At 36.8% G+C, this 25,696-nt stretch overlaps 1 protein-coding gene across 1 annotated transcript in view; it reads left to right on the top strand.

The window, feature by feature from the left end:
• Positions 1-25,696, top strand: part of EVI5 (ecotropic viral integration site 5) — a 164,200-nt gene that overhangs the window by 6,640 nt on the left and 131,864 nt on the right. The window contains 1 exon segment of the mRNA XM_032487092.1: positions 22,008-22,237. Within this exon segment, the coding sequence (XP_032342983.1) occupies positions 22,089-22,237 (149 nt within the window). The 5' untranslated portion in view covers positions 22,008-22,088.

The raw sequence follows: 25,696 nt of genomic DNA, 5'->3' as shown, positions 1-25,696 counted from the left end.
AGGCCTTAGCCAGAACATGATGGTGGGAAGATGGACCTCGAAGTAAATCGTGAGTGAGTTTTAGGGAATAAGCCCACGAAAAGTGTAATACTTTTAAATACTTAATTGAAATAAATGTAAGAGATGAACACAAAACTAAAGACTCAACTTGGCTGCCTTTTTGAAAGTGTGGAGAAGCTTCTTTTCTGCTGCAAGATGAACAAGGTTATAAATGTTGTCAAGCGTGATAGTATATTTACATTTAATATACAAGATCAGAAAAATGAGTCAGTAAATGATCTAGAAATTTAATGAAGTTAAAAGCATTGTCAGTAAATCACCAGAGAACCACCAGAGGTAACACACACACCGTCCGCTGTGTGTTAAGCATAGTGATAGGTGCTGGGAAGACAATGGTGATCTGTTCTACATAGACAACATCTTTGCTTTCACAAAATTTACGAACCAGGAGAACACATGGTTGGTATATTCTTGTTTCTGAGTGAGGTGATAATTTTAAGAGAACTATAATTTAGTGATTAATTTTCTTAAGTCTTGAGGCTTTTTATAATTGGTACCAAAAAACGTTGAGCAAAGGAAAAGTTTTGAATCTTAATGTTTACTTTAAAAATTTTTGAGATAAAATTTACGTGTATCAAAATGCGCAGAACTTAATGATGTAACTGAATGAGGTTTGATAAATGTGTACTCCTGTGTGAGTCTCTCCCTCCCCAGTAATCCCACATGGCTCCTTCAGTCAATCCCTGTTCTGGTATCTTTTACCACAGGCGAGTTTTTCTTGTTCGTAAACTTCACATAAACAGTAATACAGTGTGCATTCTTTTCTGGCCGACTGCTTTTGTTCAACACAAGGCTTTTGAAATTCATCCACGTTGTTGCTCATATCAGTAGTTTGTCCTTTTTAATTGGCGTGTAGTAATCCATTGTGTAACTGTAACACAGCGTGTTTATGCATTCTCCCCCTTGGCTGTTACGAATAGAGCTGTTATGAATACGTGACTGCTAGCCTTCTTACAGACATAACGTTTTCATTTCTCTCGGATAAATAACCAGGGGTGGAATTACTGAGTCGTAGGGCAGATGTATGTTTACCTTTAGAAGACATTGCCAAACAGTTTTCCCCAGTGGTTATGTCATTTTACACTGCATCCAGCAATCTATGAAAGGTCTACTTGAGTGGCAAATCAGAACTGAGTTTCCGAAAGATTATTCTGGAACAGTGGGGTATAAGACTTGAGACAGGGAAAATACAGTGCAGTAATACAGTTGAAAATTGATATATTCCTGTTCTAAGGGGTTGATAGGGAGGAAGAGGATCTTATGGATTCTAGAGCATGTGGTACGTGGGGGTGCAGATGAGGGAGGGGTCGGGCGATCCCCACGTGTCTGCCAGTCCATTCAGAGAGGGCGTACAGTGGAGGAGTAGATTTTAGAGACAAGAGGGGGAAGTAATTCTGTTTTGATTGTAAGTAGTAACTGGGGTAAAAGGAAGTAAATGAGATAACTGTGTTTAGTGAGGAGAAAGCCCAGGATAGCATTGGTATTTGGGGGACCACTGACATATAAGAGATGAGCTGATGAAAGAGGAGTTTGCAAAGGAACAGAATGAGTAGCCAGCACAGAAGGGAAACCAGGGAAGCGATTTAACAGAAACTGAAAGAACAGAACTTTAAAGGAGGGAGGGCTTCAGTGTTGTTTAATGTGAGTAAAAAATAAGTGCAGCCTTTTTGGAGGGTAACTCTTTAAAAAATAGCTGTTAAAGTATCATAGTATTTGGCTCAGTAGTTACACTTTGTGGAATAACTTCTACAGACACACACAAATGTGGAAAGGTGTGTTTAGAGGTATTCATGGCATGTAGTATATAATAGTGAAAAAATGGGCAACAACACAAGTATCCATCAGTAAAGGACTGACTAAATGAAACATGGAGGGGGAGGGTTATAGCTCAGTGGTAGAACTTGTGCCTAGCATGCACGAGGTCCCGGGTTCAATCCTCAGTACCTCCGCTAAAAAAATATACGTATGTATATGGAAAGTGCTGTACAGCTGATGGAGTGTGGTAAGTGTACACAGAGTATTAGTGTCCTATTGCTGCTGTAACAAATTAGCACACATTTAGTGGCTTAAAACAAAATTTAGTCTCTTACAGTTACAGAGGCCAGAAGTCTGAAATTTTTCACCAGGTTAAAGTCGAGGTGTTGACCGGGCTGGTTCCTGGGATGGAATCCGTTTCCTTGCCTTTGCCAGCTGTTAGAGCGCATTCCTTGCATTGCATTCCTTGACCCTTTCCTCCATTTTCAAAGCCAACCGCATAGTGTCTTCAGATGCGCTCAAACCAGATAATTCTGGATAATCTGATAAGATCCTTATCTTGATCACATCTGCCAAGTCCCTTTTGCAATTTAAGGTGACATTCACAGGTCCTAGGTTTTATGAAGAGCTTTTTAGGAGACCATTAATTCGGCTACTGTGTGATGCTAACGTGGACGGGAGCTGAAGGAGGATGCTGTGAGACAGGGCTTACTTGGGGGATGTGAGGTCCAATGAGAGTTCTGAAGATGGCGTGGGTAGTAGTTAAAGTTATAACGTTTTTATTTTCTTTCATATTATCAGATTGAAAAAACATCTTGTAATCCTAAATGCTTCTTTGGCATTTTGTTAAAGTCTAAATTTCCTTTGTAACTATGTTAATTTATTTACTCTCGCTAACGTACCATTCATCGTGTTGGTCTGCCCAGAACATCTGGTGGTTTCTGTGGCCTCCGAGTGTGTGAGGTTCAGGGAGTGAGACCTTCGATTTCTAGTACAATGCTTTGGGGATTTTTTTCCCCCTGTTATCATTGAAACTAATCATTGCATGAAAATCTGTTTATATGAGTTTGCCAATTTTCTTTTGTTACAACCGGAAAGCATTGGAAGTATCATTCACTCCAACCTTTTTTCAGGTTCCTGACAAGGAAACCAAGGTTTAAAGGACTTAAATAACTTGTGAAGGCCCTGTGCACCTTGTCAGCAGAATAGGGTACTTTTCCCTTGCTGACATGCTGAGGACCTTTTAAAAAACTATTTCATTGACACTATGCTTGTGCCAGAATTTCCTGAGTTTTCATATGTGTCCTTCTATCCAATTTTAGTTGACACACATTTCCCACCTCGTAATTTCATCACTCTTCCTTTACCTGTGTCAGTGCAATTAAATTAATTAAAACGACCAAATTAAAAATACAGTTTTTAGGACTTTGCCATTATCTGTGCATTATTTACCTAATTGGAGAATTATGTTGGAGATTCTTATTGCCATTTTGGAATTTTTCAGAACAGTGGTAATTCATTTTTATTTGAGGTTTTTGTGAAGTGATGGTGTTTAATTAACACTTTTTGACGTGGTGGTTGATACATTGTGTATACTAGATTAAAAGATTCGTGTAATTCGTGGAATATATGATATATTTTAAGAAGTTCTGAATTTGTGCCTCTTTTCAGACTAGATTGAGACATAAGGAAATATATTTTAGTATTCTTGCTGCTGCCAGGAAAAAATTGTGTGTTCAGATATCTCTCTCTCTCTCTTTTTTTTTTTTTGGTTAAATAATCTTGTTTTTGTAACAATGGAAGGTTGAGGTTAGAGAACAGGCTTGTTAGCTCCTTACTCATGAACTTGAGCACTTCAGCTGTAGCAATTTGAGGTGCAGCTCAGATGATGAAATTTTAGTTATCTGGTGCTCTCGTTCCGTGTGTTTTACACAACATTCTCTCCGCACAATTTTAATACAAAAGTATTTGTGGGGAATTAGTCACTAATTTGGTAATTCAATAAAACATTTCTCATAAATAATAATTGCCTCTTCTTGGAAGGAAAACAACCTCAGTTTTTGTTGAGAATCAAGTAAAATTCTATTTCGCAAACAATTTCATTATGATAAGACTTGATGGCTGGAAAAAAACTGTGGCTTGGTGGTGCTGAGAGAACAAGCATTTGCTTTGTCATTTTCCTTCTCATTTAACCTGTCTGGGTCTGTTTCTCTATCAGAAAAGAGGGTGTTTTCATGTTTGCTCTGTAAAGTTGGTCATGAGGAATGGAAGTAATAGATGCAAAGTGCCTAGAACAGTGCCTGGCGTATGTTTTTGCTCAATATAAATAGCAGCTGTTATGATTTTGTGATTATGGTGTTATTAAAGGAAGACTGAAAAAACGCAGAAAGTGCAGATGGAATTGAAGGTACAACGTAAGGGAGACCTGTCTGACAGCAGGATTGGTTTCAGTTTTGTATTCGGTTTTCAATTACCAGAATGGCTTAAGTGGACTACCAGAAACCACCTGTGAGACAGTTTTCTCATGTTAGTATGAGAAATTATAAAGTTGTGGTTTGATGCATTGTATATGCTTAAAAATACTGAATATTTAGTCTTTGGATGGTTTAGGTTGGCCTAGTAGCAAGAGATTCTAGGTTTTTATACTTTTTTTTTTTTTACTGAAGTGTACAGCATTAAATAAGACCTTTTTTAGCATGAACAAAACTTAATTCCGATCCATAGCTCATGGTAATTTTTACTGTTTGATCAAGATGATTTAAAGGGTCACTGTTTTTCCTTAAAAAATAAGTGTATCCTAGCAGCGAATATCCTGAATGTGTCGACATGAGAAATCTTTTGATGTCGGGTGAAAGATGAAATGGCCAGTTAAAATATTTCATTACATTTTTGAATAAAATTGAACTTGTGTAGCTCTCAGGTTTCAGAGGCTGGAATGAACGCTGATTCCTCAAGGTAACTGCGTGCTGTATCTAGTGCCGTTTGGGACGTCTTAAACATTTAAAATGCTCAAACTTAGAATCTCATTCACATGGAGTACTTCAATCAGCGTCTAAATACTAGCGACACTCAGATGTTTTGAATGGGTTGGGAAAGTGTGTGTGTGTGTGTGTGTGTGTGTGCACTTTGTACGTAGCATAAGGTATTTCTGACCTGCGGCAGTTCAGTGAAATGAAGAGGATTTAGCTAGCTAGAGAACAGTGCATGTGGGTCTCATTAGTAAAGTTCTACTAAATGCAGCTATTAAACCATGCGCTCATGCTTTTGGGGCATTAAATATAAAAAGTGAGCAACGAAACTGACGTTTTATATTTAGAAGGTTTTTTAAAAACTTAAATCTTGTAAGCAAATTAGGTTAGGTGGAGTTGAATGTCCCTGTTAGCCTTGGTAAATTCCCTTTTATTTCTGATACAGGCATGTAATTGTAGTGCGATTGTCATTGCTTGCTTTTCTCTGTTCATTTTCCCCTTTTTTCCTTTCCTTCTTTTTCTGTATAAATTATTGCTGTAGTTTACAAAGTGGGAAGGTTTCCTTTTGTGCACAATGTTAAAGTCAGGAAGATGTCAAGTGTTCCTGTGGTTACACAGATCTGTTTACACTGAGTGTAAAAATTATTAAAGAGGTCCCCGTTGATCCCCTGGAGACTTTCACACTAGTATTACGCATGGGTTAAAAAGATTAAGCATAGTCTATATTTTCAAAGGAGGTGGGGATTTTCACGTGATATGTTGACAGCTTCATTTTCAAATATAATGTCCACCTCAGTATTTTAGCTGAATTTTTAGAACAGATAATCAGATTGTTTTTGGGCAGGTCCTATCTGTCTGTCAAGTAAAGTCCTTAGAGTAATGACATGTTCTGATGTGTTGTGTTTTTACTTCTACTTTCGACTGTTAGTTTTAGCTCACCTTCCTATCAGTGACTCACACTTGTCAGGACGTTTTTGTTTTAGGGCTGAATATTTAGTATCCTGGCTCCATCATTTATTAGCTAATGGATTCTTGGGCAAGTTGCTTAATCTCTGTAAACTTCAGTGAAGTCTATCTCAGGGTTATTGTGAGGATTAAATAAGGAATGAAGGTAAGTCTCGTCACAGGGCCTGGAACATAGTAGAGCATGCAGTAGATGCCGCTAGTGGCGGCAGCAGTCGTGTGTCACTTGTGCAAGTTTTCCTCTCCTGAAATTTTGCTCTAGAGGTAGGAAGGACCAGAGGGAGAGGGACATGCTGTGTGCCTCTGCAGAATAAGCTAACTCAGAGAGGTTTGTCACGTGGACATCTAAAGGGTGGAGCCTTGTCAGCAGTGTTGTCCCTATTTCCTGTTATTTTTTTCCCTTTCAGAGTTATTCCTGCTCTTTTATTTTTTCTATTCCTGTTGAAACCAGTACTTTGTAGCTTCTCTTCCATCTGACAGCTGTTAGGTTACGTAAGTGAAAGGTATAATTTGAAATTCTTCTTTGTGAATATTTATAGGCTATGTTTTAAGATCTGCGCCGCATATTTATTGATAATACTCAAAACATGCAAGACGTTGCTGTTATATAATAATGTTGTTTATTCCCATGTTTATAGACTTGGAATATATAACCTTATAACCTGCTTAAAAGATTGAAGATAGGTATTACATTTGCACCTTAAATTCTACTGGAACAATGTTGAGTAAAATTTTTTTTTTTTTTTTGCTTTCTACATGTTTATTCAGTTGTAGATCAAGTTTTTTACGGGTTCAGAATTTCCAGCACCTTGAAAGATGATGGGAAGTAACTGATAGGTAGGTGGATCAATCAGCCTTCCAGCCAAATATATCCAGTTTTTCATGGGCTCAGGTTTTCCCACATCTTAAAGAATGAAAGAAGTATATATGTATAATGGAATATTGTACAGCCATAAAAAAGAATGAAGTTCTGATACATGTTGCAGTGTGGATGAAATCGAAAACACTGTGCTGAATGAAATAAGCCAAGACACAAAAGGACAAATATTGTGCGTATGTGATTCTACTTACATACCTAGAGTAGGTAAACTCATGAAGTCAGAAAGTAGATGAGAGGTTACCTGAGGCTGTGGAGAAAGGATTGGATACCTAGTTTCTGTTTGGGGTGATGAAATGTTTTAGAAATAGATGGGGATGATGGTCGTACAAATTGTGAATGTAGTTAATGCCAATGAACTACAAGTTTTTATGTTCTATATATTTTTTTTTTACCACAATCAGGAAACAAAGGCTGTTTGGAACCCTTAAGAGCTTGTTGCTAGTTTTACTTCTAAGTAAGGCTGAGCTTTCACTCATTCATGCTTCATCATTCTTCCCTTGTTCATGCTTCATCATTTTTGAAAAAAAGACTAGCACTGATTGAGTGGTAAGTTTATGGATAATTAATTTTCTTCCAATTTTCTTTTTTTCCCCCATAAATATGGATCACTTATAATGAAAATATCAATAAATAAGACATTTTAAAACAAAATCAAATCAGAAAATATTTATCTTCTTTGACCTCCTATCTAGTATTTTTTTCTCTTATCCTTCATCTCTTCTTGATCATCGTTCACTTTTTTTTGGATATATAGAGCTAATTACTTAATTATACAGGTTTTATATAACCAAATTGGAGATAATTGGAAAAATAAAAGAAAGGGCTCGTCCCATCCCCTGATTCACCACTGTTACATTGAGTTTCTTGATTTTAATTTTAATGTGTTTTCTTCTGTTCTCTTATTTGCCTATATCTTTGTTTTAAGAAGAATTGGTATATAATTTGAGTTCTTGCTTTTTTTCACTTTTTGTTGCATTAGCGTCCTGCATGTGGTCTGCCTTACTGTCTTCCTAACCATCTTTTTTAAAGAGTTACAACTTCCAGTTTCTGGTCTAGCATGGAAGTTGCCACTTTGTTGTAATAACAGGTAAAAAGCTGAACTGAAAAATCAACAGCTCTTCTTAGATTCATCAGAAGTGAGGTCACAGGAGAAACCACTGCCCCCAAATTTGAAGAGACAGACAGGCGGATACAGAGAATCACAACTTACCGGAGAGAAACTTTCAAGTTGATACTTCTGTGGGAACCAGTAGGGAAGGGAAACCTGAACTAGAACTGAAGAATTCCTGCAGCCTTAGTGTGGACTAGTCTGAGAGATAAAGGGGACACAGTTGCTGGGAACCCCCACGCTTTTGTGAATTTTACCTCCAGAAACTTGGCTCATAGTGAATATCAGAAAAACCCCCTCTTGCTTCCAGCTGGGGGAGAGGAAAAGGAAGTATTTCTGAAATATGCAAGAGTATTCTGTTCTTAACAAGGTCTGCCCTTAGGAGAAACTGTTCAACCAGATCCTCATCTGCTGGGGTTTTATCAGAGCCTAACTGACCTGGGGGAAATTCTGACCTACTGTTTAGCCACTTTGTTCCACAGCTAGGAGTGGAATGACGGGGGAGGGGGGTGACCGAGAGGCACATGTGAAGTTCACAGTTCAGAGACACAGGCTTACTGAAGCCTAAGACCCATTCACAGGACTGCAACTTCCCTTCCTGCCACAGCTCACCACCACGCTATTGAAGGCCTGTTTACAGCAGTTCCTTTTATCCGGTACACCACGCTATCTGACAGTCAACAGAAAGTTACAAGGCGTATTAAAAGGCGAAAGGCAGTTTGAAGACATAGCGCAGGCATCAGGGCCAGACTCACATGTGCTAGGGATGTTGGGATTATCAGAGGAGTAATCTAAAGCCACTGTGATGAAGATGCTGAGGGCACTAATGGTTGTGGTAGATAGCAGAAAAGAACAGATGAACAATGTTAGCAGAGGGTGGGAATTCTAAGAAAGAACCGAAATGAAATGCTAGAGATCAAAAACACTGTGACAGAAATGAAGAGTGCCTTTGGTGGGGCGTATTAGTAGACCGGACATGCCTCAGGAGAGACTCTCTGAGCTTGAGAACAGCTCGACAGAAACCACCAAAACTGAAAAGCAAAGAGAAAAAAGGTTGGAAAAAAACAGAACAGAACATCCATTAACTGTGGGGCAACTACAAAAGGTGAAATACACAAATAATGGAAATTCCAGAAGGAGAAGAAAGGAGAAAAGAAATATTTGAAACAATAATGACTGAGAATTACCCCAAATTAATATCAAATACCAAACCACAGATCCAGGAAGCTCGGAGAAAACCAAGCAGGATAAGTGCCCCAAAAAGTGCCCAAAGTGTATAATTTTCAAACTACAGAAAATCAAAGATTAAGAAAAAAAAATCCTCAAAAGAAGCCAGAGGAAGAACACACCTCACCTATGCAGAAGCAGTGATAAGAGTTGCATCCAGCTTCTCATGTGAGCCAGAAGAGAGTGGAGTGAAATATTTAAAGTGCTTAGAAGAGAAGAAACACCAGCCTAGGATTCTGTGCCTTGCAATATGAGTGAGGGCGGAAATAAAGACTTTCTCAGACAAACAAAATTTAAGGGAATTTGTTGCCAGTAGACCTGCTTTGCAAGAAATGTTAAAACAAGTTCTTTAGAGAGAAGGGAAATAATATAGGTTAGAAACTCAGACTGTACTTCCTTACATAAAGTAAGGAAGAGTCATAAAAAAAAATAAGTGAAGGTAAAATAAAAACTTTATTGATCTAATAGATAACAGTTTGTTCAGAGTAATAGTATCAGTAATGTTTTTGATTATGTATACTTATGTACAAACATATGCTGTGCATAAGTGCAATGAATAAAACCAAGTATACAAGGATGGGGGAGGATTTATGATTATTTTGTTATTATAACGTACTTACACTGCCCATGAAGTGGGATAGTATTACTTGAAAGTGGAATTGGATGAGATATAATTGTCTATTGCAAACTCTAGGGCAACCACTTAGAAAAGTTAAAAAAAAAAAAGCATAACCAATATAACAAAGAAAAGAGAGAAAATGGAATCGTATAAAATCTCATGTGAAACCACAAAAGGCAGAGAAAGTGGAAGACAAAAAATAGGAACAAAGAACAAGGGCAGCAAATAGAAAGCAATAACAAATACGGTAGTTAGTAGTCCAACTGCATCAGTAATCACTCTGAACATCAGTGGTGTAAATGCACAGATTAAAAGACGGAGATTGTTAGCGTGGATCAAAAAACAGGATTCAGCTATGTTGTCTACAAGAATCCCCTTTAAATATAAAGGCACACAGACAGGGGATTAAGAGTCCCAGACTGCTATGTATACAGTTGAGCTATAAGGGTATATTATACAGCATGGGGAATACAGCTGATATTTTATAATAATTTCAGTGGAGTATAACCTTTAATAATTGTTAATGACTATGCTGTACACCTGAAACTTATAAATACTGTAAATCAACTATACTTCAATTAAAAAAAGACACACAGATTAAAAGTAAATGGATGGAGGAAGATATAAAAGGGCACACCATCGCTAGCACTCATTAAAAGACAGTAGGAGTAGTGTATTAATTTCAGATGGCAGATTTTACACCAAGGAAAGTTTCCAGGGATAAAGAGGGGAATTACATAATGATAAAGAAATCAATTCTTCAGGAAGACAACAATCCTTAATATGTATGTATCTAAAACAGGACATCAACCATGTGAGGTAAAAACTGATGGAACTGCAAGGAGAAGTAGATGAGTCCATCATCACAGTTGTATCCGGCAGACAGGACATAATCGAACTCAACAGCATCATTCATCAACTGACTGTAATGACATCTATGAAAGACAGTCTGTCCAAACTCACGCAAGAGTATGTAGACAACCTGAATAGTTCTATTTCTATTAAAGAAATTGAATCATTAATTAATAACCTTCCAGAGCAGAAAGCACCAGGCCCAGATGGATTCACTGGTGAATTCCACCAAACATTTAAGGATGAACTGTAAGTTCTCAGTGGTCTCTTTCAGACGATAGAAGCAGAGGGAATAGTTCCTACATCATTCTGTGAGGGCAGCATTACCCTAATATCAAAACTGGATAAAGACATTGTAAGAAAAGAAAACATACAGACTTGAATATCTCATGAACACAGATGCAAAAGCTCTTAACAAAATATTAGCAAACTGAATCCAACAATGTATAAAAGGAGTCACATACTGTGACCAAGTGGGATTCATCTCAGGTATGAAAGGCTGGTTTAACTTTTGAAAATCAATTCATGTATTCCATCATATCAACAGGCTAAAGAGGAAAAATCTCATGGTCATATCAGTAGATGAAGAAAAGCATTTGACAACATCCAACACTTATTCATAATAAACACTCTCAACAAACTAGAGGAGCACTTTTTCAGCTTGCCAAAGAATGTATACAGAAATGTACAGCTAACGTTGTACTTTGCAGTGAGAAGCTTGCAGCTTTCCCACTAAGATCAGGAGCAAAGCAAGGATGTTCCCTGTCACCACTGCTTTTCAGCGCCGTACTGGAAACCCTTGTTAATCCAAAAAAAAAAAAAAAAAGGGTTGAAGGGAAAGGTATACAGACTGGGAACAGACCTGCTTCCAAAGGATGGAATATGGGAAAATGACTCGGCAAGCACTTTTTTCACCAAGTGACCTTGATAAGCATTACCAGTGGTAAGTCATGTTTATAGACTGTACCCATTAATAACGCCGTGACGTGAAGGGCGCTTCAGTTTCACCACTGTGGTATTTTCCCTGATACCCATAGCTCCTGCCTAATCATGAGCAAAACATCGGACAAACTCAAATTGTATGACTTACAAAATACCTGCAATGCTCCTTAAAACTATCGAGGTTATGAAAAACAAGGGAAGACTGAGAAATTGTCACAGGCTAGAAGAGACTAAATGCAATGTGATATCCTGGATTGGATCCTAGAACAGAAGAAAGACTTTAGTAGATAAACTAGTGAAATCCAAATAAAATCTGGCATTTAGTAGTAGTGATGTACCTATATTGGTTTCATAGTTTTGACAAACGTTCGAAGGTCTTGTTAAGACATTAGGAAAAACTGGGTGAGGGAAATATGGGAACTCTCTACTATGTTGAAATTTTAAAAATCTAAACCTATCACAAAATAAAATGCTTATTTAAAATACATTAACACAGATGCTGACCACTTGTCACCAACTCAGACTGCCTACCAAGCTAGTACGTCACTGTGTTAACGTCCGTCTTCCCTAGATTGTTATACTAGACTCCCAGGTGTTCTCCCTGTTCCCACCTTTATCCCTTTGCAGTCTATTCACATCGTGGCCTGGATCTCTCCTCTTTTCGGAATCTTACAGTGACTCCTCATCTCCTCCCCCTAGTAAATGTTCTGACTATGGACTTATTTTTTTAAATTGAAGTATACTTGATTTACAATGTTGTGTTAGTTTCAGTGTATAGCAAAATGATTCAGTTATACATACATACATACATACATATATATATATATATATATATATTCTTTTCCATTATAGGTTATTACAAGGTTTTGAATATAGTTCCCTGTGCTATATAATAGGTTCTCGTTTATATATAATAGTGTGTATATCTTAATCCCAAACTCCCAATTTATCCCCCCTCACCTTTCCCTTTGGTAACCATAGTTGGTTTTTTATGTCTGTGAATCTATTTCTGATTTGTAGATACGTTCATTTGTATCTTGATTTTTTTAGATTCCACATGTAATATCAATACAATATCATTGATATTTGTCTTTTTCTGATTTACCTCACTTAATAATCTCTAGGTTCATCCATGCTTGCTGCAGATGACATCATCTTATTTTTTATGGCTGAGTAGTATTCCATTGTGTGTGTGTATATGTATATACATATATATATACATATACCACATCTTCTTTATCCATTCATCTCTTGATGGGCATTTAGGTTGCTTCCATGTTTTGGCTGTTGTATATAGTGCTTCTGTGAACATTGTGGTGCATGTATCTTTTTGAATTAGAGTTCCCCTCCAGATATATGCCCAGGAGTGGGATTGCTGGTTCATGTATTAAGTCTGTTTTTAGTTTTTTGAGGAATCTCCATACTGTTTTCCATAGTGGCTGCACCAAACTACATTCCCACCAGCAGTGTCAGAGGGTCCCCTTTTCTCCACACTGTCTCCAGCATTTATCATTAGTGGACTTTTGAATGACAGCCATTCTAATCAGTGTGAGGTTACACTTCGTAGTTTTGATTTGCATTTCTCTGATCTTTTCATGTGCCAACTGGCCATCTGTATGTCTTCATTGGAGACATGTCTGTTTAGGTGTCTGCCCATGTTCTGCTTGGGTTGTTTGTTTTTTTGTTACTGAGTTGTATGAGCCTTTTATAAAATAGGAAAGATCGTATTATTTTTCACATGTGTAAAATCCTGAGTGACTCTCAGTTATAATCCAAATAGGTTCCAAATTCCTTTCTTATAAGACCCTTAATGATGGGTCCCGGGTTGACTTTTCTAATTTCACTTCCTGCACTTTACCTAAAATTACTACACATTGGCCATAATGGTCTCCTCTAAGTTCTTCTAACCCGTGCTATTCAAAATGGAGCCACTAGCCACATGCAGCTGTTGAGTGCTTGAACTTGGCTAGGCTGAGATGGGATGTGTTGTAAGTGTAAAGTACACACTGAACTTCAGACTTAGTGTTTTAATACTTTAGAAAGAATGTAAACTATTTCATTAAATGTTCATTATCTGTTGAAATGATGTTTTGGAGGTATTTGGATTTAATGAAAAATATAATTTCCCTTGCTTTTACTTTTTAAACTGTAGCTACTGGAAAATTTAAAATAACCATCACGGCCTGCATCTGTGGCTCACCTTATATTTCTCCTGGGCAGCCCTTTCCTAACCCATTAAGGTTTTAAATTCCTCCGCACCTTTGTTCATGCTGTTCCTGTCTTTTTTTTTCTGCCTAGCTCTTTCTACAGCTGGCTTCTTCCTGTTCATCTTCTAGATCTTAACTTGAATGTTGCCTCTTGAAGGCAGTCCCTAACCACCCTATCAAATTCAGTTCTTGTCTGATGCCCTCGTGCTTGTTCACCAGTTGACTTCTTAGCTGGTTCCCTGTATATTTATGTATATTCAGCACCCAGTGAAGTGCTGTCTCAGAATATGCTCTAAATAAATTCTTGTCACAGGAGTAATACTGGAATGCCTTTCAGGTCTTCTGTAAGAAGCAAACATGTGAAAATATTTTATTAAGGGCTGCACCAATGTTATTCATATGTAGAGAAGCTGAAGAAATTGTTTGTGTGCCCCCTGGGAAATTAAGATTCAGCTGGATGAAGCAGAGTCTGTGAATTTAGCCAGCATTTTGTGTTCTTCAAACTTTGCATCTAATAGTTTGATCTATAATATTCTTTGGGTGACAGTATGAATATATATGAAATAATCTTTTTATTTCTCAAGGAACTAATAGGTAGTACACCTGAATGGCTGATGACACTACAGTATAAGGATAATTTATGATGTATATACTGTAGGGTTGGAGGTTAGACTAGGTGATCACATCAAGTATCTGAGTGTAAGCACTCAGTAAATATTAACTGTTATTACTTTATTAATGAATGTCAAAATATTTAATAGTCATTTTTCAATAATCTGCAGGGGATTGGTTCCAGGACCCCCTGTGGGTACCAAAATTTGAGGATGCTCAGTGATGCAGTATTTGCATATAACCTATCCACATCTTCCCATGTACTTTAAATCAACATTATACTATCTAATAAAATGTAAATACTGTGTGCATAGTTGCCAGCATATGACAAATTCAAGTTTTGCTTTTTTAACTTTCTGGAATTTTTTTTTCTCAATATTTTTGATACATGGTTGATTGAATTGGCAGATTCAGGACCTGCATGTACAGAGGACTGACTGTGTAGTCAAAAAGCACTACAGATGAAGAAAAAGGTGAGATAGAACACAAAGTTAGAGACACCTTAAAAAGTGAGTTCTCTTTGGAACAGCATTTTTCAGAATATGTTTTGCAGATAATGATGAAAAAAGGATTTATGGCCAGTTAAGTTTGGAAAGTATATTCCTCTACCTTCTATTTTGATAGTGTATAGTGTATGATAATATAGTTACGTCCCTGCGAAGTTCTGTAATCAAAAAAAATTCACCTAATCTATAGAACTGCAGCTTTCAGTAACATGGTTCACTACATAGCTTGGAAAAACTCTTTGTATATAAAGCATATAGAAATGCAAATGCCCTTTTAAATGCAGAGCTGTATTTCCAAGAAGGTAGGGGAAATGCCCTGGGCCAAAATCAGCCCAAAACTGGGAACTAGGTGGCCTTCAAACTTGCTCATGTGTTGTGTGAACTATTTATTTACTTTTTTGAATAAACAATAGAAAGCTAGAGTAGCTGTATTAATTTTGGACAAAGCATTATGTATTGATAAAGGCGAGGTCAAGTCTCCAAAAGACATAGTTGATGAGGCAAAAGCTGATAGAACTTCAAGGAGAAACAGACAGATTCGTCACTGTGGTTGGAGATTTCAGCACCTGTCTTTCAGTGATTTATAGATACAGCAAGCAGAAAATCAGTACTGTCCTTAGCTGAACAGTACCATCAATCAGCTGGATTTAATGATGTTTATAGAGTACTTTACCTGACAGCCACAGAATACACATTCTTTTCAGGCTTACTGCACCAGTCACCAAGATGGGCTACATTCTGGGCCATAAAACATTCCTGAATTTGTGCTCTCAGACCACAATAGTTCAGAATAACAGAAGTTGGAAAATCTGAAAATATTTAGAGATTAAACAACACATCTCTAAATAGCACATAGTTCAAAAAAAGTCTTAGAAATTTAAAATATTTTGAACTAAAGGAAAATGAAGAGCAGCAAAAGCAGTGCTTAGAGGCTAATTTATAGCATTGAGTGTATAAGAAGAAAGATGTAAAATGAGAATTCTAAGCTTTCGACTTAGATAACTGTAGAAAAAGAGCAATATAAACCTTAAGCAAGTGGAAGAAAAGAAGTAAAAATTAGAGCATAAATAAAACTGAAACAGGAGGACAGTGAGAGAAAAATCAACAGAACTAAAAGCTGGCTCTTTAAAAAGGTCAATGAAGTTGACAGACCTCTATCTAGCCAGGCTAACAAAGACCAAAAAAGAAGACACAAATTACTAATACAAGGAATGAAAGAGATACATTTCTTTTTTTATTTAATTGTCACAAAGTACACAGTTGACCCTTGACCAATGCGGGGGTTAAGGACACCAACACTCACACAATCAAAAATCCACGTATAACTTTACAGCTGGCCCTCTGTATCTGTGGTTCTGCATCCTTGGATTCTAACAACCACAGGTCTTGTAGTACTGTAGTACATACTTACTGAAAAAAATCTATGTATAAGTGGGCCCATGCAGTTCCAACCCGTGGTGTTCAAGGGTCAACTGTACATAACAAAAAAATTAACAATTTAACCATTTTTAAGTGTATGGTTCGGTGGTGGTCACGTTGCTGTGAACCGTCATCATCCTCCATCTCAAGTACCCATTAAACCCCCCATCCCCCACTCCCCTGACAACCACCGTTCTAATTTTCTGCCTCTATGACTTTGACTACTCTTGGTACCTCATGTTAATGGAATCATACAATGTTTGTCATTTTGTGACTGGCTTATTTCACCTAGCATAATGTCTTTAGGGTTTGTTCATGTGGCGTATGTCAGAATTCTCATCCTTTTTAAGGCCAAATAATATTCCACTGTGTATAACAATAACATTTAAAAAATCCATTCATCCATTGATGAAAACTAGAGCTACGCCTGCCATTTGGATATTGTGGATAATGCTGCTGTGAACTTGGGCGTACAAATACCTCGTGGAGGCCCTTCTTTCAGTCCTGTTAGGTATATACCCAGAAGTGGGATTGTTGGATCATATGGTAATTCTGTGTTCAATTTTTTGAGGAGCCATCACACTTTTCCACAGCAGCTGCACCATTTTTCCATTTTCCATTCCCATCAGCAATGCCAACAGTTTTTATTTTCTGCTTCTTTAATTTTTATTTTTATAATAGCTATCTATTCTGATGTGTCTAAAATGGTATCTTACTGTGCTTTGCTTTGCATTCCCTAGTTAGTGATGTTGAGCATCTTTTCATGTGACCGTTGCACTTACTGACCATTTCTATATCTTTGGAGAAATCTCTGTTCAGGTCCTTTGCCCATTTCTTAATTGAGTTGTTTGAGTTGTTGTTGGTTTTAGGAGTTCTTTATAAACTCTGGATATAATTCTTTATCAGATAGGTGATTTGCAAATATTTTCTCCCATTCTGTGGATTGCCTTTTTTACTCTGTTGATAGTGTCCTTTGATGCACAGAACTTTTAATTTTGATGAAGTTTAGTTTATCTAATTTTTCCTTTTTTGTCTGTGCTTTTGGTGTCATATTTAAGAATCATTGCCAAATCATTGTCGAAAAGCTTTTAACCTGTGTTTTCTTCTAAGAGTTTTATGGTTTTAGCTTTTATGTTTAGATCTTTGATCCATTTTAAATTAATAGGTAAGTCTTTACAGTCTTAATCTTGGATTTCTCATCTCTAAAATTGAAGACATTACCTGTCCTACAGAATTGTGAGTGAGCATTAAGTGAGTTAATATTAATTGATATGAAAAGTTGTAAAAAAAAAAATGCTGATTGTTGAATCAGCCTTAATATTATAAGAGAAACTAACCCCCAAAAGATAAAAAATAACCATAACAGCCTAGTTATCTGAATTGTGTCAATTTTTTCTTTGTTTAATAAAATCAAATGAAGTTAAGTGCCTGTTCGAAGGCCTTTTGGGAAAGTAGCTTTTGTTGTACGGTAAAATCCTCACCACCCTTCTGGAACCTCTAGCCTCCAGCAATCAGCTGAATTCAGAAGTGTCAGGAATAAAGGCCATAGTGATGGGAACAGGAATATTTTGCAGTTCCTCATTCTTCTTCTTGCAGATGCCCCTCCACCTTCTGGTTTCTGCTTCCTTCACTGTGGGGAGTGGATTCACACTCACTAATGTGAGGTCTTTAGTGGCCACATCCACTGCAAAGTTTTGGTCTTGCTCGCTTTTGACAGTGGTTAAGAACAGAGAATCTCAAGCCGGATTGTCTACATTCCATTTTTACTAGCTTTCTGATGTCGTATAAAGTTGTGTAACCTCTCTGCGTCATCATTTAAGAAGTGTTACCACTTTTAGAATGGGGAAAATAGTGACACCTGCTCTAGAGTATTTTAGATTTTGGATCTACAATTGGAATCTTTAAAAACAGCCCCTTTGGGAAGTTAAGCGCATCCTTATCAGTTCTAATAAAATGGGAAGTGAAAAAGGGACAGTGTTTCTCATAGGAGATTCTTCTATTCAGATGTTGTAGTAGTATCTAAGGCTTTTACTAAGCTTTATTTAATTTATACTTACTTTATTATTTTACTTTTAAAAGAGCAGTTTTAGGTTCACAGCAAAATTAAGTGGAAAGTACAGAGGTTTCCCATATACCCCGTACCCGTAGACACGCAGACCCTTCCACACTGTCAACGTCCGCCGCCAGAGTGGTGGCCATGTCTCAGCTGATGAACCTGTGCTGACGTCATAATCACCCGAAGCCCATAGTTGACGTTACACTTCACTCTTTGTGGTGCCCATCCTGTGGGTTCAGGTAGATGTGTGATGGCATGTAGCTGTCGTCACTGTATCATGGGGAGTATTTTCACTGCCCTAAAATCCCCTGTGCCCTTCTTTTTTGTCCCTCCCCTCCCCCGACCGCTGGCAACCACTGATCTTTTTACTGTCTCCATAGTTTTGCCTTTTCCAGAAAGTCAAATAGTTGGACTTACACATTATGTAGATTTTTCAGATTGACTAGGCCCTTTTAAAATTGAGATATAATTCACATACCATAAAATTCACTCCTTTAAAGTGTACAGTTAGGTGGCGTTTAATGTATTCACAGGGTTGTGTAAGTGTCACCACAGTCCAATCCGAGAATGTTTTCCTCACTCCAGGAAGAAACCCTGCACCTATTAGCAGTCATTCCCCATCTGCCCTCCTGTAAGCCGTCCAGGCCACTAAACTGCTTTCTATCTCTGCATTTGCCTGTTCTGGACATTTTACTGAAATGGAATCATACAATATGCGGCCCTTTGTGTCTGACTGCTAAGCGTTTTTAATGATGATTTTAACCTTTTCAAAGTATGTTCATGTTTAAAAATAAATGCATAACACCTCTATGAGGTAGACAGGAACTTTGTGACATAATTGCATCGTCAGATTTACTGTGTCTTCATGTCCTCAGTTGACCATAGGATGAGGGAGAGAGGTATAGAGGTGGCGAGGCAGAGATTTGAAAAAGCAGGGTTAAAGGAAAAATAGGACGTGATGATATATGAAAAATAACTCAGTCCTGTGGGATTTCTAGAACCATGAGTATTAAACGTTATTAAAGTACAAGTGCAATTAAACACTCCAGCTATATTTAAGGATTTAAAATGAGGAGATAGGTTGTGAAGCCTTCCGTAGTTACAGACTCAGTCGCGTTTTGTCAAGGTTGAAAGGATGTCAGGACTGTGTTCTTGATTATTCCAAACCCTTCAGATGGAAGCCCGTTGCTACAGTGTGCAGAAGGGGTATGATAAATTTTTAATTTATTTCTTAAAATAAATTAAAGCAAATAAAATAGGTGTCTTTTGCCTTTGCTGCAGTTAGCTCAGGTAGAAGACTTCTATATAATGGAAATGTAAGGCATTAATGCCTGAAAGTTCTAGGTATATTTGACATCAATGGTCAATTTTAGTAAAGGGTAACATTATTTTAAAATTTATCTTTATTGAAATATAGTTGATTTACAATGTTGTGTTAGTTTTAGGTGTACAGCAAAGTGATTCAGTTATACATACACATATATATTCTTTTTCAGATTCTTTTTCGTTATAGGTTATTACAAGATACTGAATGTAGTTCCCTGTGCTGTACAGTTGTTTATTTTATACATAGTAGTGTGTATCTGACAATCCTCAAACCCTAGTTTATCCCTCCCCCCATTCCTGTCCTCTTTGGTAGCCATAGTTTGTGTTTTTATGTCTGTGAGTATTTCCGGCTTGTAAATAAGTTCATTTGTATCATTTTTTTAAAGATCCCACATATAAGTGATATTACATGATATTTGTCTTTCTCTGACTTACTTCACTTAATATGATAATCTCTAGGTCCATCCAAGGGTAACATTTTCTGTAAATTTTACATATTAGGTTTTCTGTTTTAAAGTAGAGTATGCTTTTGAGGTGCAAATTAGTGCCATCTCCGCAGCTGAGTTTGTAGTTGTACCCTTGTGGAGAAGATCAGTAAGATGATGACAAATCAGGCCACCTTGCTGTCTGCCATGGCTCTTACCTCTCCTGGCAGAAAGGACGTCCTGCCTCAGCGTTTGGTTCCTTCCTGTGTGGCATTTTGCCATGATGAGCTGTGCTGCTGGGCTGCTTGTTGGCAAGGAGGCTTTTTTTGCCTGGAACCTTAAATGATCTGCCCCATGCTTCTCTTGCTTGGCTCTCTCACTTCATCCTGCCTATCTTTCTTGGGGAGTCTTCCCTCAACAGTAAGAGTTCCCCGATCCCTTCTGTTAACACCATTCCAGGGGAAGTAAGTTCCAAAAGGGGAAAAGTTACTGAAAATGGAAAAGAAATGAGAGATATCCTTAGGTTAATAAAACTCTTGCCCCGATTCACTTGTAATAAAATCTTTGTTTTAAAAGTTCCAGCCTCATGTTGGTTGGCTTAACTATGGCCTCAGAATCCATTTTCCATGTTATCCTTTCTCTGCATTGAATTTTCCGACTGCTGTGTTGAGCTGGAGGAAGTGGGGACGGAGGAGTCGAGAGAGTCGTGTATGTGTTAATGTGAAGAGGAAAGCCTTCGGCGACCCATGAGGACAGAGCAGTAGTATCTGCTAGGTAGTCTGGGTGGGATTTTTATTTGTGTGTATGTGTTGGTGTTTTAACTTGTTTGTGTGTAAATTGCTGTATATAAGCAAGGTTAGCTGAGAATATGCTGATCCAGAAAATAATTTATTCTGCTTTAGCCACCTATTGCATAAAATTTAAGATCTTCTCAAAGCACATAAAAGTGCTTCATTGTGTTTGTCTAAGAACTTCACAATCAACCTCTTTTTGTGATAGTTTTTAAAAAGTACAAAAACTCATTAAAATACCTTATTTTGTAAACTCACCAGGAACGTTTTGTTTTATATACTCAAATATGGCTGTTGTTCATATTGTTTTCCATTACTGAAGTGATAATGCTTTGTTTGAATATTATTTATATACATTGTCTTTTAACTGAATTTGTTGTAGACGTGTCTGCTTGGGAGACGGGCATGGTTTATGAAGACCAGATAGACTTCGGTTTAGTTCACTGAACCTGATGAGGCGGATTCTAAAGGCTTTTCTAGTCCTCATTGCCCACCTGAAACACAAACTCATCTTCAGCTCTTGACTTTCAGCTCCTATACTTGCTTCTTAATTGTAGCCACTGGTAGGGGATGCCATCTCATTCTGTTTCTGACTAGTTCTAACTATTTGAAAATTATACCCTGGAATTCTCTTACTCTGTTAATGCAATCATTTATTGTAATTTTGTTCTCTCTACTATAAAAATAATTCTTTTTTTTTAACTTGTTATTTTGGTGGTAAAAATACACCACTCTTGAGTGATTTGAAGACACATGAGTCTCCTGATGCTAAGCCCAGCTTTTGTTGAATTGTTGGTCATGTTACGGGATTTCCCTACCCTCATCACCTAATGGATATGTTTTACTTCCTTGATGTTCAAATATTTTTGACAACAACCTCAAAAAGGAGTATGTTTTTTATCCCAACTCGGCATACCCCCTCACGTAGTACATAGTTTTATAACTGAGACAGAAATTTTATCAGACAACATATCTTTACATTGGCACTTTCTATTCTTTCTCATTTTTAAAAATGCTGGTGTTAACCTGTTAAATTGGTTCTATCACTTTCTGATGGACTTAGCCTGTAGTTTGGTAAACACTGTTCTATTTTGTCCTTGCTGCGGAACTGAAATAGAGGTTCCAAAAGCTGTATGTTAGGATAATCATTGCTAAAACAGGTTTTATCTTTATTAACTCAAAGAGAATATTATGGTGGAGGTTATCAAGTAAAACTTAACAGGATTACCGAGTTCTTGTTAATGCGTACAACAGAACTGAAATACGTGCAATTTTTATTTTTATCCTTAGGTGGCGACAGACAAGGTTGCAGAGAAGTTGAGTTCTACTCTCTCATGGGTGAAGAACACAGTATCACACACAGTCAGTCAGATGGCCAGTCAGGTGGCAAGTCCATCTGCTTCATTACACACCACGTCCTCATCTACCACGCTGTCGACACCGGCCCTCTCACCGGCCTCCCCATCGCAGCTGAGTCCAGACGACTTAGAACTCCTGGCTAAGCTGGAGGAACAGAATAGGTGAGTGAGGGGCTTGGCTGTTCTCTACTTGTTGTACAGACTCAGCCGTTCACATACACATATGTGCCATAATCAAAATTTAAATATTTGTTTGTATTAAGAATGTTTACTTTCTGGTTTTTGGCTCTGTGTTTATCACAGTTACCTAACAAAGTAGTCAAGTCTTTTTTGGAGGAGTTGGTCTTAAAACTAAAATTGGACTAAAATTTTTTTCTGGCTCAGATGGCTTTAGTGATTTGTTTTCTTAATATAGCAAATTCTCTGACTTCTTCCTGAATTTTAGAAAAAAAAATTAGGACAAATAAAACTACCATTTTTTTTTAAACTCTCTAAGCAGTCCCCTTTGGTTAAGGTGTAGAATAATTTGGGATGGCTGTCTGATTTGTGGTTCAGAGTGGAACGTTTCTTCATAAATTTATTCATGGAAGGCAAAGTATTCTTTTCTTTTAATGATATGAAATAAAATACTTGTTTTCTCTGTTATTAATGTGTTCTGTGGACCCTGTGTGCCCTTTCACTGTATTATAAGCAGAAGTTCTTTAGGGCATCAGCTACAAAAGAATTACTGGCAGAACATCCTTTTGTGTTCAGTCAAGGTATATACCACCACTGGCTCTGAGGATAATAACAGATAATTTCCAACAGCTCTTTTGGTATGTAACTGACATAATAAAGCACACACACTTAAGGTATACAATTTGATAAGTTATGATGTATGTAGATACCTGTGAAATTGTCACCAAAACCAGGAAAATGAACATACCCATTATCTGCCTGTTTATCCCCAGGCAGCTGTTGATCTGCTTTTGGTCACTGTAGATTAGTTTGCATGTTCTAGAATTTTATAGAAATGGAATCATAGTATATACTCCTTTTTAATGGGTTATTTCACTAGCAGCATTATTTTGAGATTCATTTATGTTGTATCACATATGAATAGGTCATTCCTTTTTTATTGCTTAGTAGTATTCCACCGTATGGCTATATCACATTTTACCTACTCACCTGTTGTTGTGAAATGCTATAAACGTTTGTGTAAAAACCTTTGTATCGATGTATGCTTTCAGTTCTCCTGGACAAATACCTAGGGATGGAATGGCTGGTTGAGGTGTACATTTAATTGTCAAACTGGTTTCCAAAGGGCCTGTACTTTTTCATACTCTGATCATTAGTGTATGAACATTTCAGCTCTTCTGCATCCTTACCAAGACTTGGTGCAGGCAGTCTTTTTAATTTTAGCCACTCTGTTAGGTATTGGTATCTTATGGTTTTAATTTGCATTTCCCTAATGGTGTTGAGCATCTTTTTATGTGCTTATTTGCCATTAATGTATCATCTTTGATTAAGTGTCTTTCTGAAATTTTTGCCCATTTGAAAACATTAGGTTGTTTGCTTTCTTATTACTGTGTTTCAAGAGTTCTTAGTGTATTTTGGGTACAAGTCCTTTACCCAGATATGTCTTTCAAAATATTTTTTCACAATCTGTGGCTTATAATTCTCTTAACAGTATTTTTTGAAGAGCAAAGATTTTAAATTTTGATTAAGTCTAATCTGAAATTGTTTTATGGACTGTGCTTTTGATGATTCCAGGTCAGTTATATAGTTTTACACTTTACATTTATTATAATCCATTTTATTTTTACATATGATAACAAAGCATAGATCAAAGTTCAGTTTTTCAATATCCATATTTAATTTTTTTTGCATTTGTTGACAAGACTATCCTTCCTCCACTTAATTACTTTTATACTTTTGTCAAAAATCAGTTGTCCATATATGTATGTGCCTATTTCTGGAGTCTTTCTGCTCCATTGATCTGTCTACCTTAATGCCAATATGGCACTGTCTTGATTACTGTAGCTTTATAGTAAGTCTTGAGATCAGATAGTGTTAACCTTCCAGCTTTGCTCTTTTGACTATTTTTGGTCCTTAGCTGTCCCGTGTGAATTTAACATCAAGTGATTTCTACAAAAACACTTGCTGAGATTTTGATCAGACTAGTGTTGAGTCCCTAACAATATCGCCTTCCACCCATGAACGTAATAATATGTTTCTCATTTACTTACTACTTGTGCATTTTTTTTTAAATTTAGTTTTTGATTGTTCATTGCTACCATATAGGAATACAATCATTTTTCTTTCCTTGTTCATGTATCCTGCTGCCTTGCTAAATTCATCTGTTCTGATAGGTTTTGTTGTTCTTTTTAGATTCCATTAGCTTTTCTATATAGTGAATATGTGGTCTGTGAATAAGAGCATTTTTACATCTTTCTTTACAATATAGATGCCTTTTATGTCTTTTTCTTGCTTTATTGCAACTGGCTAGTATTTCCATTACAAATTTGAATGTAAGTGATGAACTGATAGGTTTGTTGTTTTCCTGATCTTAGGGGGAAAGCATTAAATATTAAGTTAATTGTAGGTTTTCCTAGATAATTTTTATCAGATTGAGGAAGTTCCTGTCTGTTTCTCATTTGCTAAGAGTTTATAGGAAATAGATGTTAGATTTTGTCAGATGCTTTTCCTCAATCTATTGAAATGATCGACAGTTTTCCTCTTGTAATCTAATGTGGCAAATTACATTGATTTTTGAATGTTAAGCTAACTTTGCATTCCTGGGGTAAACCCCACTTAGCACGGTGTATAAAATAGTGTTGGATTTGATGTGCTAAAATTTTGTTTGGAATTTTTGCATCTATGCTCAGGACGGAAATCAGTCTGTAGTTGTCTTCTGATACTGTTGACCTTTATTTGTAATGTCTTGTATCCTAGTAATGTTTTTGTGATCTTTCCTCTTTTCTAATGTGTTCCGTGCTGTGCATTTCTCCTTAAGCCCTGCTTTAGCAATAACCCTTTGTTTTTATTGAGACTCATTTTATGGTCCTGAACATGGTCTGTTTTTATAAATGTTTTGTGTGCACTTGAGGAGAGTGTGTGTTCGGCTGCTGTTTGGTGGAGTGTTCTATAAATGTTAATTATTTCAAATTGTTTGATATTGTTGTTCACGTCTGCTGTATCTTTGCTGGTCTTCTGTTTACTTGTATCTGATATTGAGAGAAGAGTATCGAAACCTCCAACTATAATTGTGGATTTATTTCTCTTTAAATTTTATCAGTCTTTGTTTTATGTAATTTTGAAGTTTCGTTATTATGTGTATAAACATTTAGGATTGTTATGTCCTGTTGTGAAATGCCTTCATTGTCCCTAGTAATACTGTTTGCTTCAAAATCTGCTCGATCTCATACAGTCGTTGTACCTTTCTTTTGAATAATGTTAAATTTGTATTTATTTTCCCTTTTTTATATTTTCCCATCCTTTACTTTTATTCTGTTTTTTTTTCTATCTTTAACGTTTGTCAGGAAGCATGTAATGGGGCTTGCTTTTTAGAACACAGTCTGATCATCTTCACCTTTTAATTGAGGTAATTAGATCACCTTTAAAAAACTGCAACGACGTAAT

The sequence above is a fragment of the Camelus ferus genome, chromosome 9 (assembly GCF_009834535.1).
Source record: "Camelus ferus isolate YT-003-E chromosome 9, BCGSAC_Cfer_1.0, whole genome shotgun sequence".
Classification (NCBI taxonomy): domain Eukaryota; kingdom Metazoa; phylum Chordata; class Mammalia; order Artiodactyla; family Camelidae; genus Camelus; species Camelus ferus.
The sequence above is the reverse complement of the archived record's forward strand: the minus strand, read 5'-3'. Positions and strand labels throughout refer to the sequence as shown.